Source organism: Poecilia latipinna, unplaced genomic scaffold (assembly GCF_001443285.1).
Source record: "Poecilia latipinna isolate Pla-1442-1.1 unplaced genomic scaffold, P_latipinna-1.0 Scaffold101, whole genome shotgun sequence".
NCBI lineage: Eukaryota > Metazoa > Chordata > Actinopteri > Cyprinodontiformes > Poeciliidae > Poecilia > Poecilia latipinna.
This window is the reverse complement of record NW_015112717.1, coordinates 125,196-144,821: the sequence shown is the minus strand read 5'-3', so window position 1 is coordinate 144,821 and position 19,626 is coordinate 125,196. Positions and strand designations below refer to the sequence as shown.

The 19,626-nt window shown below is 41.0% G+C and overlaps 1 protein-coding gene across 4 annotated transcripts in view; it reads left to right on the top strand.

Moving 5' to 3' along the window:
• The window catches only part of fat1a (FAT atypical cadherin 1a), a 106,268-nt gene extending 87,307 nt beyond the window's left edge, over positions 1-18,961 (top strand). For 2 of the 4 annotated variants that reach the window (XM_015027367.1, XM_015027360.1), the window contains exons 17-30: positions 55-192; positions 384-527; positions 2,699-2,896; positions 3,999-4,592; positions 5,540-5,762; positions 5,848-5,979; positions 6,872-7,029; positions 7,608-8,076; positions 8,357-8,510; positions 9,836-9,946; positions 10,035-10,678; positions 11,367-11,504; positions 14,408-14,443; positions 16,160-18,961. In XM_015027367.1, the coding sequence (XP_014882853.1) occupies positions 55-192; positions 384-527; positions 2,699-2,896; positions 3,999-4,592; positions 5,540-5,762; positions 5,848-5,979; positions 6,872-7,029; positions 7,608-8,076; positions 8,357-8,510; positions 9,836-9,946; positions 10,035-10,678; positions 11,367-11,504; positions 14,408-14,443; positions 16,160-16,836 (3,816 nt within the window). In that variant the 3' untranslated portion in view covers positions 16,837-18,961. The remainder of the gene's footprint in view (positions 1-54; positions 193-383; positions 528-2,698; positions 2,897-3,998; positions 4,593-5,539; positions 5,763-5,847; positions 5,980-6,871; positions 7,030-7,607; positions 8,077-8,356; positions 8,511-9,835; positions 9,947-10,034; positions 10,679-11,366; positions 11,505-14,407; positions 14,444-16,159) is intronic. The other 2 variants (XM_015027378.1, XM_015027374.1) reach the window with 1 other exon arrangement.
• Positions 18,962-19,626: the final 665 nt, after the last annotated feature.

The following is a 19,626-nucleotide window of genomic DNA, read 5'->3' as shown; positions in this document are numbered from 1 at the left end:
ATGTATATGGATATATGTTAACCAATTCTCTGTGGCATTCTCTTTGACTGAAAGGTGGTGGCCGAGGATTCCGATGGACCATCCCACAATCACATCCGCTACTCCATTGTGGACGGCAACCAAGGCAGCCCGTTCACCATGGAGCCGCTGCGCGGGGAGCTTAAAGTCGCTCGCCAGCTGGACAGAGAGAGAGTAAGTGGAGCAGCCGATACTTCCTGGCTGTTCTCATGCAATGTAATCCATTGAGGAACTAATTGCAGTGAATGCAAAATCCAATCAGACTCATGCCGACTTAATAGGGAGGCTTGTTTAGTGATTTGCATTATTGCTTAGAAGAGCACTTTTGTTCATGTACAGTAACTCCTGCTCTCTGTTTCCCCCAGATGTCTGGGTACACTCTGAAAGTGGTCGCCGTGGACAACGGGGTGCCCCCTCTCTCCAGCAGCGCCATAATCAACATTGACATCTCAGACGTCAATGATAACCCACCCCTTTTCTCCCAGGCCAACTACAGCCTCATCATCCAGGTGAGAGGAGGCTCAGGGGGGTCAGTGCAGATTGCTGATTAGAGTGAAAAAGATAGATGGAGAGGGAGAAAGAGACGAGGGGCTGCAGGAGGGATCGCAGCGGACACAGAGAGAGATTAGGCGAAAGAAATAACGGAAGGCTTTGCGAGCAGAATATCAAGAAGGAGGAGGATGGAGGAAGAACAAAGGTAGAAAGAAGGGAGAAGCAGGGGGATTGAAAGACAGAGGTTGAATCTTAAAGTGCAGGAACACAGATCAGGGATGGAGGGAGTGAAGGAGAGGGAAATCTACAAGGTGGAAAGATGAGAGGGGATGGCTTATTAGAGGAAGGGGGGAGGATAAGAAACATTAAAGGGAGCTGCATCAATAGAGTGGTGGAAGCTCAGTAGAAGAGAGAATGCTTTCTTCCCTCAGCATTTAGGAAGGATAGTAAAGCGACTGATGCACTAAAGTTAACTGATGAATGAACTCAGCAAGTTTAGACCTTTGTTAGAAGGATGAATATGCTAAACTAGTGGAGCATGCTATTAACTGATAATTATATCTATAATTCTGAAAGTGAACATCCAGAGCTCCTACATGTCAATCCTACATCCATAAATCCATGCAGCCTTTGGCTAAAAACGCTTCATGAAAACTTATATTTGAATATTTTACACGGGACTAGAACACACCAAAAGTGTATCCGGGAAGTTCCTCCAAAAGTGTGTTTGAACCCCTGGTGGTGGGATGAGGAACATCAGGTATGACACTAAGACTATTTGGACATTCTTACTATGGATGCACATTAGGTATTTATATGGCTTTTACTACTTGCCTCAACATTCATTGAGCAGATAATTCAATGAAATAATTATTTTTATCTATCTCTTTATGCTCCTTATCTACAGTGTCCTATAAGTTACATATACAGCTACATTCATCTTTAGAAAACATACAAAAGCAAATTCAGTAACGCCACGTCAGAACAAATGCTCTCCTACAACACTTTATAAAACAAAGCTAAACAGTTAGAACACAGGAAAACTGTTGCCACATATCAGCCAATTTCATATAAATGAGACGATTTATGACTGTCAGGGTTTCCAAAGAATTGTATGATATTTACTTTATACTGGATTCAATTTGCAACTCATTTATTTATGTGATCAGTGGACAGAACACATGCCAGCTTGCTGCAGAGCATCAGATCTGAACATTGCATCACCTCTTCACTGCCTGTGCTTTATGGCCTATTAGGGTTTGATCAAAGTATTGCAGTAAATTCTCTTAAATCAACTATGAGGGGGAAAATCCAGAGCTACACATACTGTATACACCCACAGGAAGATCGATAGCTTTTTTTTTTTTTTAGCTCTGCAGAATGAATGTAATGGGTTGCAAAAGATTCAATAGATGTCAGATGTGGACATTATTCAGGCACAAAAAGGAGAACAATTTCTTTTCAAACTTTTGCTGTTCTTTTAACTTCTACTGTCTGATCAGTCAGAGCCAACAGAGACCTTAGAAAATAAAGAATCATGGAGGTATCTCTTCTTTTGTCCAGTTGGAAAAACTATGAAAAGTCAGAAATGGTCAGCATTAAAGCAGAACCTTCCAGAAGCAGGATGCTTCAAGCTAAGTTCTGTCATTAACATGTCATCTCCATTACTCAAACTATTTTTAAAAGAACACAGAGGTTTCATTGATCTGGTCTTACTTTATTTGTTGCCTTGATGAAATTAGAAATAGATGCAAACACACACACACACACACACACATGCACGCACACATGCACACAATGTACTCAATTTAATGGATATGTTTGCAGGAGTATGTTTGAAAGTCAGAAGAATGTCCTTTTAGTCCTAAGGGCTTTTAAATAATTGATAGCTGAATGTTTCTGGTAGATCAGAAGCAAAAGGTAATACATTCCAGCTGACCAGCTGAAATAAACTGAAATAAAAGCTTGCAAATGTCATTCTCTATGTAGTGACTCTCTGTTGTGAGTTTCAAAACTATTCCGATTGACTGAGATGCACCTATTTTCCATGGAGGTGGGATCAGTTTCAGATGGCCTTTTGTCCAGCTCAGCGACGCTCTTTCAGTCCACAAAGCAGCATTGATGCATTTCACAAGTCAATGACTTCAAGCAAAGCACGTCTTCTCATCACACCTCTTGTGACTCTCAGGAGAATCGACCAAAAGGCACCAGCATTCTTCAGCTGGCCGTGAGCGATCGAGACGCTTCACACAACGGCCCACCTTTCACCTTCACCATCGTGGAGGGGAATGAGGGCAGCGTTTTCCACATCAACCAGCAGGGAGCGCTGGTGACCACGGGGGTGCTGAGCAGGAAAACTAAAGAACACTACTTACTTCAAGCGCAGGTGAGTCCCAGAGTCGAGGTGAGACAAGGGTCAGCGGTTTGCATCAATTTAAACTTTGGAGCTTTGGCAGATTTCTGTTAATCCCCATTCTTTTCCCTCCTGCCTTCCATCGCTTCTCCAAGCAGACTGAACCCCCTGAAGTATTTTACTGAGAGCTTGCTGCACCTAGAGCAACTTTATCAGAGAAGCTGAATAGAAGTAAAATCTAATTTGATTTGATTTGATTTAAATAGAAGTATCAATCATTCAGTCAAGTTTATTTTTATAGAGCATTTCAGCAACAAGGCAGTTCAAAGTGCTTCACATCACTTACATTAAAACATAAAAACATCAAAAACACATCAACATTTGTGAAAGCCAATAACCAATATTGCATTTTGTCACGAGTTATTGTTAAAATCATCATTAAATTTCTAATATGTTAGTCAATGTTTTATTAATTATGGCTCCAAAGCAATACTAAATAGGTGAATTTTTAGTCTTGATTTAAAGGAACTAAGCATTTCGTCTATTTTGCAGTTTTCTTGAAGTTTGTTCCAGATTTGTGGTGTATAGAAGCTGAATGCTGCGTCACCAGAACTAGAACCAGAGAGACCCGAGAGGTCTGGAAGGTTGATACAACAGCAGCAGATCTTTAATGTATTGTGGTGCTAAACCGTTGAGTGATTTACAAACTAACAAAAGTATTTTAAAAGTCTATAAAAGTCCACAGCTGCTTCAAAGCACCTTATAGATGACTAAATAGGACAGAGAGCAGCTTTGATTTGGCTCTGTCACGTGTTACCTCGGTGGAAGGGAACAGAGGAGAAATGTGTGGGCAGATGGGACATGAAAAGTGTGATGTCGTTGTGCACACAAGACTCAAGCTCCGATGTGAGTCATTGCTGTTGGTTGTTTTCCTGCAGAACCAACAGCTAAATCTCTTGAAAGTGTGGTTGTTAAGATGTTTGATCTTGTTAATGTTTTGTTGGCTCTCTGTATCTGGTGCATTTGCAATGTGTGGATGCTGTTAGCCGAGGGACTGAGGCAGCAGTGGAAGAGTTTGATTGCCCTCTGGTGTTAGAAGGCAGGTAACGCCTCACTGTCCTGCTCTCCTGTGCAGGTGTCCGACAGTGGCAAGCCCCAGCTGTCCTCCACTGCCTTCGTCAGCGTACGAATCATCGAAGAGAGCGTTTATCCCCCTGCTGTACTCCCACTGGACATTTTTGTCTCTGTTGCTGGCGATGAGTACCCCGGGGGCGTGTTGGGAAAGATCCACGCCACTGACCAGGACATCTACGACACCCTCACCTACAGCCTCGCTGCTCCCGCTTCCTCGCCAGCAGACGAGAGCAGAGCCTTGTTTTCGGTCTCGGCCTCGGATGGCAAAATCATCGCCCTGCGGCCGCTTGATGTGGGCCAGTACCCTCTGAACGTGACGGTGACCGATGGACGCTTCACAACCCCAGCCGACGTCAATGTGCACATTCGCCAAGCGACTCGTCAGGCCTTGGACAACTCCATCGCGGTGCGCTTCGGAAGCATCGCCCCAGAGGAGTTCATCGGGGACTACTGGAGGAACTTCCAGCGGGCGCTCAGGAACATCGCTGGGGTCCGCAGGAGCGAGGTCCAGTTGGTGAGCCTTCAGCCAGAGCAAGGAGATCTGGACGTCCTGTTGACTCTGGAGAGATCTGGGAGCCCCTACCAGTCCCAGGAGGTAAGACCAACCAGAACAGGATGTTTCAAAAGGGTGTATTTTATTTTTCACTCATGAGATTTTATTAATTTAGCATAATTTTAAAATCAGCTGTCTAATTTATTATTTTTAGGCAACCTTTTTGTTTACTATTATGTAAAATCAACTTTTTTGAGCATATAATGTTATTTCCTCATCAAAAACATACCTGGAGTGTTACTTTGATTCTTTCAAGCATGTTTGAGAAATTCTTTAGTCTCTTATAGAAACCATTCAGCTGAGCAAAACTCTTGGTGGGACCAAGCTCTGCCTTTAAGGCACAGTTCCTCCTTGGAGCTGCAGTTTCTAATCTTCAGAGCTTCAACTTCACAGAGCATCCCTTCCTCATAACTCCCCCTCTCAGCTCCTTCAGACTAGCCAGCAGGAATTAGCAAACACCCAGTGGAACTGATTATCTGCTGAGATCAGAATATGAGTTACTTCTCAGTGAAACTCTGGTAAAAACATTAGAGGGTTAATAGAGGAGCCGTGTTGTGATGACTTCCTGAATTCGGAGTTTCTGAAAGAGACATAGTTTGTAAAGAGACAGAGGCCCAATTTCAAGGCATTAAATTATGAAGTCAAATTTATTTTTTTGTCATATTTCATATTCATAGAATTTTTATAACTGAAGGTAACATAGGTAGCATTATTGAGCAGGAAGAACCAAATCTGCTCCTGGAAGGCCGGTGTCCTGACAGTTTTCAATGCGTCTCTCCTCCAACACGGCTGATTCAAATGCTCCAACTACAGCCTCAGCATGTAAAGCCTTTTGCAGAGGTCTGCCAATGAACCATCATTTGATTCATGTTTGGTGAGCCAGGGAGAGAACTGAAATATACAGAAGATTGTCCAGTGAGGACTGACTTTGGACACCCCGGTCACACTAATCCCTTTGACTGAGTCATTTCCTGCTGAATTTTCATCAGGTTGTCTTCCGCAAGCTGAACTCCTCAGCGGCTATGATCGAGGACATGATCGGGGTCCGCATCGTGCGCGTGGTTCAGAAGCTGTGTGCGGGTCTGGATTGCCCGCTGCACTTCTGTGATGAGGTCGTCTCTCTGGATAAAACCGCCATGTCCACGTACAGTACAGCCCGCCTCAGCTTTGTCACGCCGCGGCATGTGAGGACGGCCACGTGCCAGTGTGACGGTACTTCAATCACACAAACACACACATTGGGTGTTTTGTTCCAGTAAGTCTCCTGTTGATAACTGCGGTGTGTCGTGACATTTAGGCGGTAAGTGTCCTGTCCTGAACAACGTGTGTGAGAACAGCCCCTGTCCAGAGGGGATGGACTGCGTGGCTGACCCCAGAGACACCGTCTACAGCTGTGTGTGTCCAGAGGCCAAAAAGGGCAAATGTTCTGGTAGGAACTTTTCACTTTTTTTTAAATATTAAAACCTTTTCTACATGAACCACCGTCTCTGGAGTTGTAAAGTTGCAGTCCATTAGCTGACCTGATAAATGTACAAATAGCATTTACAAATATAAATTAGCTTTTTGTAAATATGCAATGGAGATGTTTTTTTTTTATTTTTTTATCGCATCACACAATTCACATGATCAACAACAGATGTTACTACTGTCAGTAAAGATGAGGAAGATGACAGGAAGTGGTAGGAGGATGATGGCAGGGCATGTTGTTTAATGACTTATTGTGTGAATAAATGTTTTCACGCGTAATTTTAATTGCATTTCTTATGAAAACACCAACATTTTGCACACATTTATAATGGAATTCGATTTTGTAGACAGTCGCTGGTGATGCCACTCACCTTAAACGCTGAAAATTGTCTCATTTCATTGGCCGGCTGATTTCTCTCTGCATCTAGAAAAAAAAAAAAAATGTTTGTACTTGTACTGGGAGGAAATAAAACTATTGCAAGTTATTTTAGTCATTGTTTGTGTGAGAACATTTTAGGTACTTTGTAGATGCTGAGCGACAAAATACAAACAACTCGTCAACACTGTAAGAATGTCATGACTAGCTAAATGTTAGATGCTAACAGTGCTAAAGTAAACTATCAGCTCCGTGGTTACTATTGATGCTGAAGTACGAGGCTATTTGGCTTTCTGACGTTTTTTTTTTTCTGTGCAAAACTCAAAAAGGTTTTCTTTTTGATCGATGTTGGTCAGGTCTTCACTCCTGAACCCCGTGTCGTTTCATCTAGTCTCCTGAGCTCCATGTGTTGGTTTTGTAGTGCTTTGCTTCTCTTGCTGTTCTCAGTAAATGTTTTTTTTTTTTTTTTTTTTCTCAGATGGCCACTCACTGACCTTCAGTGGAAACGGTTATGTGAAGTACCGTCTGATGGAGAATGACAACAAGGAGCTGATGAAGTTGTCTCTGAGGCTCCGGACCTTCTCCAGCCACGCCACTGTCATGTACGCCAAAGGAACAGACTACAGCATCCTTGAGGTGTGTTCAAACTCATTATGTAGTCGCATCTTCAAATTTGAACCTTTGTCCTCCACATTTAAAAGCCGCATAAGGAAACAGACCTCGCCCTTTCTCTGAGCCCATTCTGTCTGAGAGTTGAAGGGTTCACAAGGGCATTTAAAAGCTCCATTCACACGCCTCACTATGGGAATGTGGCTAGCTGGGAGAAGAAAAAAAAAAACTAACACAAGCTATTTTAGTACTGAAGGGAAGCAGACAGGAGTTTTACACACATTCCATTTTCAGTCTGTCTGGAGGATCGCTCTGCATGCCAGACAAAGAGGTGTTTAAGTTCCAGGCTGCCATCTATGGATTTTAACACCAATTGTTTTCATATTTTAGATGTTTGAACAGAATAAAGCTTCCTTTAGTGTCTAAATGAAGCTTTAATCATTTAATCATTTTTTGACTGTATGAAAATGAGTGTTTTACTCAAAACTGCGAAAAACAGTTTTGCGAGCTGAGACCAGGTTACATGATTGGCCTGCTGACATTTCCTGGACATTTAGAGTTTGTTCCGACTCTGGAACTCAGCAGCGTTTCGTCTCTTGAAACAGATTGTAAACGGACGCCTGCAGTACAAATTTGACTGCGGCAGCGGCCCTGGCCTGGTGTCGGTCCACAGCGCCCAGGTTAACGACGGGGAGTGGCACTCCGTCTCCCTGGAGGTGGACGGTAATTACGCCAAGCTGGTTCTGGACCAGGTGCACGCCGCCTCGGGCACGGCTCCGGGCACGCTGCGTACGCTCAACCTCGACAACAACATTTACTTTGGCGGACACGTCCGCCAGCACTCCTCGCAGCGCCTGGGCCGCAGCCTGCCCGTCGCCAACGGGCTGCGCGGCTGCATGGAGGCCATGGCACTGAACGGCCTGGAGCTGCCGCTGAACAGCCGGGCGCGGCGGGCGCAGGCCGTGCTGGAGGACATGGTGGATGTGGCCCCAGGCTGCGCCCTCGCGCCTGAGGAGAGTTGCTCCAGCAACCCCTGCACCAACGGAGGGAGCTGCGTCTCTTTGTCCAACGGAGGTGAGTCTTTCTCTGCTCCTTTGATCATCTGCACCGATTCACATCGACCCTAAACCAGAAGAATCATAAATTATAGACAGAAGAGATACATCAAGGCAATCTCATCTCCAGTTTTTTTTTTTTTTTTTTTTTTAAGAAATATGCAAAAATTGTTCAGATTTATATGAAACACCTGCATAATTAAAGAAAAAAAATCCCATTCCTCATCAGAATTCTGATTGCATGAATGTTACGCTCAGCGCCTCGTCCTCATTAGCCTTCTTTTGCCTGAACTCCACAGGATACTTCTGCAAGTGTCCTTCCTCCTTCATGGGCTCCCAGTGTGAGCTTGCAATAAGCCCCTGCGCCTCCAACCCCTGCCTGTACGGCGGCACCTGCGTTCCCCGCGTCGACGACTTCTACTGCCAGTGCCGGGGCCAGTACTCCGGACAGAGGTAACGGTGATAGGAATGTGTTGCTAATAAATCAGCCCAGCTTCCATGTGTGATTTCTAATGTATGAAAACCATTCCTCTCATCTCATGTTTAGATTACATTTTTTGATGGAAGGAATGTTGTGTTAATTTAAGAATTTAGTGATTTATTTGATTGTACTACTCCAGCAACTTTTGAAAAACAGCCATTGGATGCAAAAGTGAATTTGTTTATTTTTCTTATACCAAAACAGTCACATCTATACATTCAAAACATGAAGGTCCACTACTAATGGTTGCTTAGGAACCGTCCACTACACCCATCCTTAAGCTTATTGGTTAACTTTACTACATTGGTTACATTACACGTACTGGGATTTGATGTGTCGGTTTAATAGCATTAGTATTTCACTATAAAACAGGAGGATAAACACATATAGGTCAAGTTGCTTTGTAAATAATTTTCTGAAAAAATGTTTTTTTTATTATTTTCAACTCATTTATCGTTGCAAAACCCAGATATAGAAAGACCTGAAAAAAAGTTCCAATTTGTGTGAGTCCTCTGGAGATGAACATGTTCTGCTTTGAGATTTTTTTAAATTTTTGTTTGTGTAAGGCTTGGCAAAAATATAACATTAAAAATGTAATATAAAATATTTAGCATTTGGTGAAAGTGTTACACATAAATTATATACACATACATATTTTAGACATTAAAATGATCACCCCAAAATTTCTACTTGTTGGTTATTCTGGTTCAGTAATCACAGAGATCCTGCTCAGCCACAGTTTCTCCAGTTGTGTTATTTTTTTGACCTTATTAGCATTTCCTATCCAACAGCATTCCAAGACTCAAACTATAGGGTTCAATCTCTTAATTTTGATTGAAAAAACAAGAAGAAAAGTTAACCTGTGTCCATCTTTTTTAAATGGAGATGTAATATTACAACACTGGGTCTTATGGGGTTAAGATCATCTAGAGGTCTTTAATCTGTTCTGCTTTTCCAAATAGTTCAAGGTCAGTCAGACTGGATATGAATATTTTTAAGGTAGCCACTAGGTTTTATTTAGGAGAGTCAGAGTAAAAGAGTTTGACTACAAATACACATTTTTCATATTTGAAAATAAAAGGTACATGTTATTTTTTCTCCATTTCACAATAATTTACTTTCTTATGTTGGTCTATCAAATGTAATGCAAATAGAAGACAATACAAAAAGTTTTTGTTGTAATGTTAGAAAATCACCAACAAAGCACATTAACGGATTCTTTAGAAATATAGATACAAAATGATTTCTGTCAGCACATCTCAGAAGTGAAGCTCCTGTCCATCCTCACTTTCCTCAGATGCCAGTTGGGGCCGTACTGCAGAGACAACCCCTGTAAAAACAGTGGGACGTGTATCGACAGCCTGGACGGTCCGGTGTGCGAGTGTGTAGCTGGTTTCCAGGGAGACAGGTAAGTCTGTTTGGACTCAAATTCTCCATCTGGATCAGCTTGACGCTTTGCATCAGAACCTCACTGATCCCTCTCCGTTCTGTCCAAGGTGCCTGAGCGACATCGACGAGTGCATCAAGAACCCGTGTGCCAACGGAGGCCAGTGTCAAAACACCTACGGCTCCTTTAAGTGTAACTGCTCTCTGGGTTTCCGCGGGCAGAAGTGTGAGCTCCCAGAGGAGGTGCCGAATCAGTTTGTCTCCACCCCTTGGAACATCGGCCTGGAGGAGGTGATCGGCATCGTGGTCTTCTTGCTCAGCATCTTCATCCTGGTCCTCTTCTTCATCTTCATCCGCAAGAGAGCGTGCCGCAGCAAGTCGAAGACGGGTGGCGCCGACAAACACCCCGGCGGCTCCAGCGTGCCTCACTCCTTCCTCCAGAGGCCGTACTTCGACTCCAAGCTCAACAAGAACATCTACTCTGACATCCCCCCTCAGGTCCCCGTGCGCCCCATCTCCTACACTCCCAGCATTCCCAGCGACTCGCGGAACAACCTGGACAGGAACTCGTTCGAAGGCTCCACCATCCCGGAGCACCCGGAGTTCACCACTTTCAACCCGGATTCTGTTCACGGACACCGGAAAACCGTGGCGGTGTGCAGCGTGGCGCCCAACCTGCCCCCGCCCCCTCCATCCAACTCTGTGTCAGACAGCGACTCCATACAGAAACCCAACTGGGACTATGACTATGACAGTAAGTCCGCTTCCCTCTGGCTGCTGTTAAACTAAATCTAACTTATTACATTGTGTGGAAAGTAGGGCTGTCAAAATTCACGTGTTGTAACTTTAATAAAAAATATGTTTTTTTTTTACATATTTGTTAAAGCTGTCAGTATGTTTTGATGGTATGTTATGAAAAGATTGACCTCCTCCACCTCCTCCCTCAGCTGGCTTTATTGTATAAAGAAATGCGGCTCTGCCCTGCGGTGCTCAGAACACAGGAAAGAACCCAAAATTATTTTACTGTTGTAGACAAAACAATGGAGTAAATTATTAATGAAATGAAATTTTATTCGAACATGATTATCTTTTTACATGCAGCTATTCACGACTTAAGCAACACTAATCTGCTTTGAACAAATAAAAAATATGAACAAACATAAAAACAAAGCATCAAAGTCATGAGAAATTAACTGATAGCCCTAATAAAAAGATTTGTAAATAAATAGACTTATTAACGAAGTTTACTTATTTTAACAAGTATTTAATCAGGATTAATTCACAGCAACCCTGTTGTTAATCAGATAAAAATTATTCATCGTTTGACAGCCTTATATGAAAGCGGTGATGCCCAGCCTGAATTGAGTATTTATTATATTTGTCTATTTGAGTAAAGACATGCCTTATGTATCCCAATGTTTGGTTGATTTGCTTCTCTGCAGCTAAAGTGGTGGACTTGGATCCCTGCCTGACCAAGAAGCCAGTGGAGGAGAGCGCCTGCCAGCTGTACAACACCAGAGGCAGCATGTCAGAGGTCCACTCGCTCAGCTCCTTCCAGTCAGAGTCATGTGACGACAACGGTACGCCGCCGTCACTTCAGGACCTGCTAACCTGACAGCTCTACATTTTTAACATTCAGGCGATTTGTAATGAGTTTATTCCTGTTTTGTGTGATGCCTGGTAAATTTACAGCTAACACTTAGGATTTTTTTTTTTTTTATTCTTTTTGCATGTGCTGAATAAATGACCCGGTAGTGGCTGTGGGGTCACATGACTTTTTTTTTCTGTTTCTTTTCGCTGCGGGGCTTCAGCTCCCATATGGATCAAATCGGTCCACAGATCCAGAACCAGGTTTTAAGCAGGGGGTCCGGCCTGTAAGTCCTCAGTCACTGTCCATACAGACGGAAGAATCACAAGTCCCCCGTCTGATCAGTTCTGCTGATATTATTGATTGGAAAACATAGAAACCATTTAGGACCCGGCTCTTTGTTCTCACTCTGTGACGTTATTTCAGAAAGAAGACGGATGTTTCAAAGTCGCTCATCACTTTCTTTGATTTGACATTTTTTCTTACATATCCTTTATTTTCTCTTTTTCTGTTTCTTTCTGTTCTTTTTTGGTGAATTTAGAGACAAATGGATGTTTAACATCGAAGAGTATTTTACCAGGGTATTCTTATTTCTCTTATGTTCTCCCATCTTTTCATTTAATTTTTCTCGTTTTCACCTACAGGTTCATCTCAGTCAATCAGAATATCATCTAATAGTATTTATTTTTAAATAATACGATTCAAATAGTCAAACTTATCTATATTTATCACATAGTGGTATATTTTAAGCATGTACTTTTGATGTTCTTTGCTGACAACGAGCAAAACCCACAAATTCATTTGGTAACACTTTATTTGAAGGGGTGTGCATAAGACTGGCATGACACTGTCATGAACATGACATAACACACGTCATGAACATAAAGAAGTCTTTATGAATGTTTATGACAGTTGTCATAAAGTGTCATTCGGTAAATAATGACACTTTTAATACAAAGTTGCTCTAAAAGTTGCATTGAAAGTCCATTAAATATTAAATTGTCATTATTTACAAAATCATGCAAAGTTTGCACTTTTAATGGACTTTTAATGCAACTTTTAGAGCAACTTTGCATTAAAAGTGTCATTATTTACCGAATGACACTTCATGACGACTGTCATAAACATTCATAAAGACTTCTTTATGTTTATGACAGTGGCACGTCAGTCACCCCTTCAAATAAAGTGTAACCATTCATTTTCTTGTACAATTTTAATATTACAGAAAACATCTAAAAAATACATATTGTTAAAGAGAATTGATATAAAATGTTGAGCAGGGACAGCTGTAGTGTTCAGAGGATTGTGAAATTCAGGTTTGTAATAGAAACGCAGCCATTTCTTTGATATACTTAAGACGAGTTTCAGTTTTTCCAATGAAATTACTGAATAAATTAACTTTTTGATGGTATTTTATTTGCTGAGATGCACCTGTAGATGATGAAGGTCAGTCCATCATCACATTGTTCATTGACACCTTCAAAAATCAGAACATATCCAAATCTGACAGAAAAAAACTATTTGTGTTCGGATCTCTGGGGAATTCCCCTGATTCTTCCATCTGTACTGTGAGTGGCTCCCTCTGGTTCTCAGTTCATAGTAGCTGTGTGTTATGTTGCACAGACAGAACCTGACCCCTCCCCCCGTCCCCCCTCATCACCCTCGCTACAGTGTTCCCCTCTAACACGGTCTCATCCCAGCCATAACCCCCTCAGACTCAGTGCTGACGCTCCAAAGACTAAAAGTGTGTGAAGAGCAACCAGGACCTCGATGTGTGTTGCCATCACTCCGACCACATTCCATCTGTGTTTGCTTGGTTTTTTGCTTTTTTGATAAATGAACAAGGCTTTCATTTTTACTAATGTCAGATCTCTTTGATCCACTCTCCCCCCAACCCCCCTCTGCCTCTCACAAGCCTCCATTGTGACAGTAATCCACCTTGTCAATTCTGTTGTTGACACTGTGGAAGGAGAAGGTACTCTTCTGGCTTGTGTCCACCAGTGCTGTTGTCCCTCTGTGTTTTGGTGTCCAGTGCAGGTTGAGACTCTGTCATTGTCTTACACAATCGGCCCTCGTCAAACTCTGACCTCCTCATGTTTGGATTTAGATCGTTTTGGGCAGGAATGGGATGGTAATTTGAGGAATTTGGTGATTCATTTAAATGGTTCAGTAGCTTTTCAAAAACAGCCATTGGAAAAAAAAGTTAATTTTTTAAAGTTTTTTTTTCTAATCCGTACGGAGTCAAATCTATACAAACAGGCTCAAATTCAAAACTTTATTTTTAATGGTTAATAGTCGCTGTATCTCTAACCATAAAATGAAATACATTAATACACATTATTATTATTATTATTATTATTATTATTATTATTATTATTATTATTATTATTATTATTATCCTGTTGAAACTCCATGTTGTCTCCAGGTTTCCTCCAAGCTTAGATAAAAACTGATCAAAGCACGACGGTTCAAATACTCAGCAGAATCAAAATGGTTTCTAAAATTGTGTAGTTTCTCTGATACATCCTGATATTATTAGGCTGTATATATATATATATATATATATATATTTTAGCCCATAACTTATTTTTTTTTTTCTGTGTTATTAGAAATGAACTAGTAGAAGAATCATTCAGGTGAATCATTCTGAGCACAAAATGAATCAGATATTTATGGCTGCATATAAAATCTCCTGACCAAACCGTGTGTGTAGAAATTACAAAAGGAATATCACACACACTCCTGATGTGTAAGAAAATGACAAAGCTGCTATGCATTTTTTTTATTTGCGTCTCATTCTGCCCCCTCCTCTGTTTTGTTGTTATTCTCGGCGTATTGTTGAGGTTTTAACGTGACCTGTTGTTTCTCTCTCTCCCCCTCCTGCCTCGCATAAAGAGTCTTTTTTGGCTCATGATCTCAAGAACCCGAGAGGTGACTTTTTACACGTTTGTTTGTCTGGTGGTCTCTGTTGCTCCTGATCCCATCCTGAAACGCTTTACCACTAACTCAAATCTGAAGCGAGAAGGTGTTGGCTGTGAGGTGAAGGTGACATCTTCTAAAGCGCTTCCTCGCATGGTTTGAGGCTGTGACATAATGATTACTCAGTGCCTAACCGGATGTATTCCTACTTGTGTTTGTGGCTGTTTTCTTTTTTTTTTAATATATTTCCAATATCTTAAATTTTCATTTAGCTTACTACTATTAGCATAAGGGGATTATTATATTAAAAGAAGACAAACAGATCTGCATTAGATGGATAATCTAGCAGAAGCAGTAACGTTAGATTATCATATCATTCCAAAGTGTGATTTTAATCTACTTTGGGTTTATTGCCACATGTATTGTAATATTTTTGTTACAAGATTCCAATTTTGAAATAGATAGTAAGAGTTTGAAATGCTGTAGTCATGGTGACAGACATGACGAGCAAAAAAGAAAAAAAAGAAGAAAAAAAATCTACTCATTGTCTTTGGCTACACAGCATATCGACTCTGTATTCTGGTTTGGACATTTACTTTATAGAAACAAAACTGGCTAATTTCTTCAACACAGATATTCATCAATCACTAAATGCATAACATGATGATCACTTTTTCCTGATGTAATTCAGTCATAGTAGAAATGTTTTTAAATGCTCCAAATGAACCGTTAAGAGAACATTAGCACTGACTGGATATAAGCAGCTCAATACGTTGTTTATATGTTTAAGTTCACTGTAGTCACTGTTTTATAAAACCCACTTTGTCTGTCTAACTTATAATTGTCACTATGTCATCGATTTGCACTCAATAAAATCAAGACAGACTCTAATCTCATGAATGAGCAGATAAATAGCTGTAAATAAATATAATTTAAACTCATCCATTTGTAAAATGTAAAAAAAAAAAATGCTATTTATGAGGGATGCACCGATCAACTTTTTTACATCCGATACCGATACCGATATCTGAGGTTCAGTATCAGCTGATACCGATCTGATACAGAAAAATAACACTGAACTGACTTAAAACCTGTCAGTTCACAAATGTACTGAATTAAAAATATATTTTCTAACTCCACACCATTACTTCACATTTAAATACACCAACAGCTTCACAAGCTTGGTCAAACATGTAAAAAATAACTTTCATTTGTTCAGTCAGTTCACTTAGGAGCAGAACAGTCAAACTGAAACTGACAAAAACAACAGGTTGACTATGTTGGTTAAACGTAAAAATAACTGCAGCAAACTTATTTTAAATGGTTCAGAAAGTGCAATTAGGATTCTAAATATAATGTCAAATTATTCAGAGCACAAAGCATAGAATTAGACTCAATAGATCTGCCAGTGATACGCGACCTAGAATTTTTTTCAGATGGAATATTGACATTGAATTGGTGCATCTATGCTATTTATTTGTCTAAACAACAACCTCTGTAACACGTTAATAACCGATGTGACCCAGAAGCTCCATGTTCTACTAAAACCAGCTTTTTATAACCTGAACATGGCAGAGTGTGACGAATGTCTGCAGGGTGTAGAGCCTCTTTGTCTTCACACAGCAGTAGCTCCAGCATGACTTTGATTTTTAACATCAACATGTCTGACGTCTCCACTGCAGAGGCCTAATCTCTGTGTTTGTGCTGCGGCCTCTCTTTATCCGACAGGATATCACTGGGACACATCTGATTGGATGCCAAGTGTTCAGCTTCCTGGAATCCAGGAGTTTCCGCATTACGAGGTGGTGGAGTCTCCCGCGCCTCAGTACAACGACCCGAGCGCCATGGACACCGACTACTACCCCGGTGGCTTTGACATCGAGAGCGACTTCCCTCCACCGCCGGAGGACTTCCCCGTCAACGATGACCTCCCGCCGCCGCCTCTGCCGGAATACGGCGACCGCTGCGACACGCTGCGCTCCCTGAACAGAGAGCTGGAGAAGCCTGGCTCAGGAAGCTCCGGCCGCCGGCGCCCGGTCCGGCCCCAGCTCTACAGCCTTAACCAGTACCTGCCGCACCACTCCTACCCAAGCGACGGCGGCGGTGGCGGCGACGGCGAGGGCCAGGGCGCATCCTCCGCTTCCGCTACCATCACCCCGGCCTCCACCGTGGGCAATGGTGGCTACAGAGGGGAGTACGCCTTAGGCTGCGGCCGGGACTTTGACTCTTCCGCTCTGGACGACATGTCCATGTCTCTGTACGCCTCCACAGCCTCCTGCTCAGACATGTCGGCGTGCTGCGAGGAGTCGGAGGCCATGATAAGCGACTACGAGAGCGGCGAGGAAGGCCACTTTGAACAGCTGACCATCCCGATGCTGAACTCCCAACAGCACACTGAAGTCTGACACTGGATCCAAACAAAAGTGCCTGAACCCACAGCTACACAAACCACCAACACTAATAACGCACAGTATGTGGACACCAGGGAGCACCACACACAGCAGAGAGCTGACCGTAGTTGGAAGGGGCGGCTGGGAGGTTCTGCTCATTCACTGCTTCGTCGTTTTGTATCTTTCTGGATTTGGTCGTTTCTTAGAACGCTTTGAGCCCACTTTGACAAAAAATGATTTAAAGTTCATCTCCATAAGCTACTGATAGTCTGCGACAATGAAATGATTATTTGATTTCAGTAAATAACAAGAGATTGCTTAAAATGTTTTCCTTGTGATCAGTGATTCTAGGATGTCATCTTTCTTACAAAGCTGGTAGTTTGAGCGTCGGTACGAAGCCGTGTGCCTTTGATTGGTACGAAACTGAAGATGGGCCAAAGATAGCTTATATTATTTAATTTCTCTTTGGGATGAATAAAGTATTTTTGAATTTAATTGAAGTTGCTGTCTGACTCTTGGAGTCATTACCAAAAATTCATTGAAACGTTTCGGTTCATCAAGGTCCCACATTTACCTGAGGTTGTCTTACATCAAACCTACACAGTTAACGGCAGGTCGCTATGTTTTCGACAATTTCTGACATTTCTCACACATTGTGTTGGCCGGACAGAAAGGACCGAAATGACAACATTTTGGTATGAAACAGAGGCATGAATGAGCAGAAGGAGGAATGAGAGGCCAGAGAAAATACCAAGAGGTAAAAGGAGCCATTTTGTTGCTTCTACCTCTGCCCCTTTAAGATGACATCACCAAGTCTTTAAAGGAGACCTATTATGCTTTTCTTTCCTGTTTTAGAAATAGAATCCCCAGCTTGGATTTTCATGTGAATCAAAGTTTCAATAATAAAAAAAGAAAAAAAAAAGAGAGAAAAGAGTGAAAACAGTTAATTTGAGCAAAATCAGTTCAGTCTGAATCTGTTAGCAGCTTCAGCGCATCCATAAACATCGAACTAGCCTGGAGAAACATTAGAGCAGAGTGATGTTCTGACCTTCTATGCACTAAAACTACTGAGAGGCAAACCGCAGAGCGTTACTGCCGGGTGAACCTTTGGTGTTCCAGACAGCAGGTGGCGCTTCGGTTTCCTCACAAACACCTGCAAACTTGGGCATTTCTGAAGAGAAGCTGCAGGAGTTAGATGGGAAGTTCCATCTTGCTGTCACTGTCACAGTCCATGTTGTTGCAGTTTATTCTTTTACATTTCCGGGGATGTCGTCTTTTTAGCTGGAGTTCATTTACAAAACAGATTTAACTGATTAAATCACTAAAACAAAACCTAATTAAATGAAATTAAGAATAAATCTCAAAGTTAATGGACGGAAAAAGACTGGATTTTTTTGTAAATTGTGCAAAAAATATAGAATGGAGCAAAGTGGAGTTATAGGGGGAAAAAATAAAGAAAAAGCTGAAATGGAGTGTAATATGTCTCCTTTAAGTGTAACATTTATCTTGACAACAAAGTGAGTTTTCTGAAGGATCAACATTTCAGTGTAGTACAGAAAATCATCCTAGAAAATAAAAATTGCGACAATATTTTTGTTTCAATAAGATAAAACAAAAAAACAAATAAGGACAAGCGAGATGTTTTTATACGAATCTTCATTTTCAGTGTAAATCTATGTGTACAGTTTTGATTTCAAAATTTACTAGGTTTTGTAGATATTCTATGCTTTTATTTTCAATGAAAAAAAAAAGATTAAATGGTGTGAAATCAGCCATTCTGTGCTTTCATTCTCTAAAAAAAAAGGAGAAGCGAGGCTTTTCTTATCACAGTGTACTCGTAAAAAAGTTTATCGTCTCTAAATGCTCTTTGCAGAAATGGGTCTTCAGTGAACGACTGCATAATCTTGTTATATTTTTTTCTTCTGTTTGTACATTTTGATTCTGAAACTTGTTTATTTTTCCACCGAGATAATGGGACCCGATATATTTATAGTGCAGAGTTATTCATGGGCACCGGGGGGCGTTTTTCATGTGTCTGTGTGTGTCTGAGCAACGCTATGGTCTTGTTAAGGTTTTTATTGAGTACTGCCACAAGCTCACGCTTTCCTACTGGCAATAAATTATTCCTAAAAAATGCAAATTATTCTCTGGTGTGGTTTTTATTGTTGGAATGTTTTCATAACTGGCTTTTTGATGTGTTTGTGAAGTAATTCTGCTGTGGTTAGTCTGCTGCAGGGTTTTTCTTCAAAAATAGATTTATTGTAGACACTTTAATGACTTTATCTTAAAGTGATAGTTCAGATTTGTGTTTTTATTTGAGGCCCTGTCAGAAGGTTAAAAGAAGTTCAAATTCTATCTACATGGAGCAGATTTAATTTTGACTTTAATAATTAGTCTCTTGATCTGTGAAATATCTCCACCAAAACTCCAAGAAACTATTTTTATTCTAAATTTAAAGAAGTGGAGGGATTCTTCTAAAGAACAGAAATATATATTTGTTTCAGTCTAATTAAATCCACATCATAAAATAATACATTTATTATTTACCCACCAATTTTCCAAATGATTTATCAAAGTGATACTAACACTAAAACTGAGGAGAAAATTCTCATTTTGAAATGAACTTCAAACAAATTGATTTAAAGTTAAACTTTTATTTATATTTTTCTCTTTGGGTTTTAAAGAAACAAAATGTATTCCAGTTTATCAGTTCTGATATCTGAAGTTAAAAGTTTCAGATAAAGTTTGTAAAAAAAAAAAAAAAACATTTTGAATCATAAATCATTTTCTTTCCACTTCACAAAT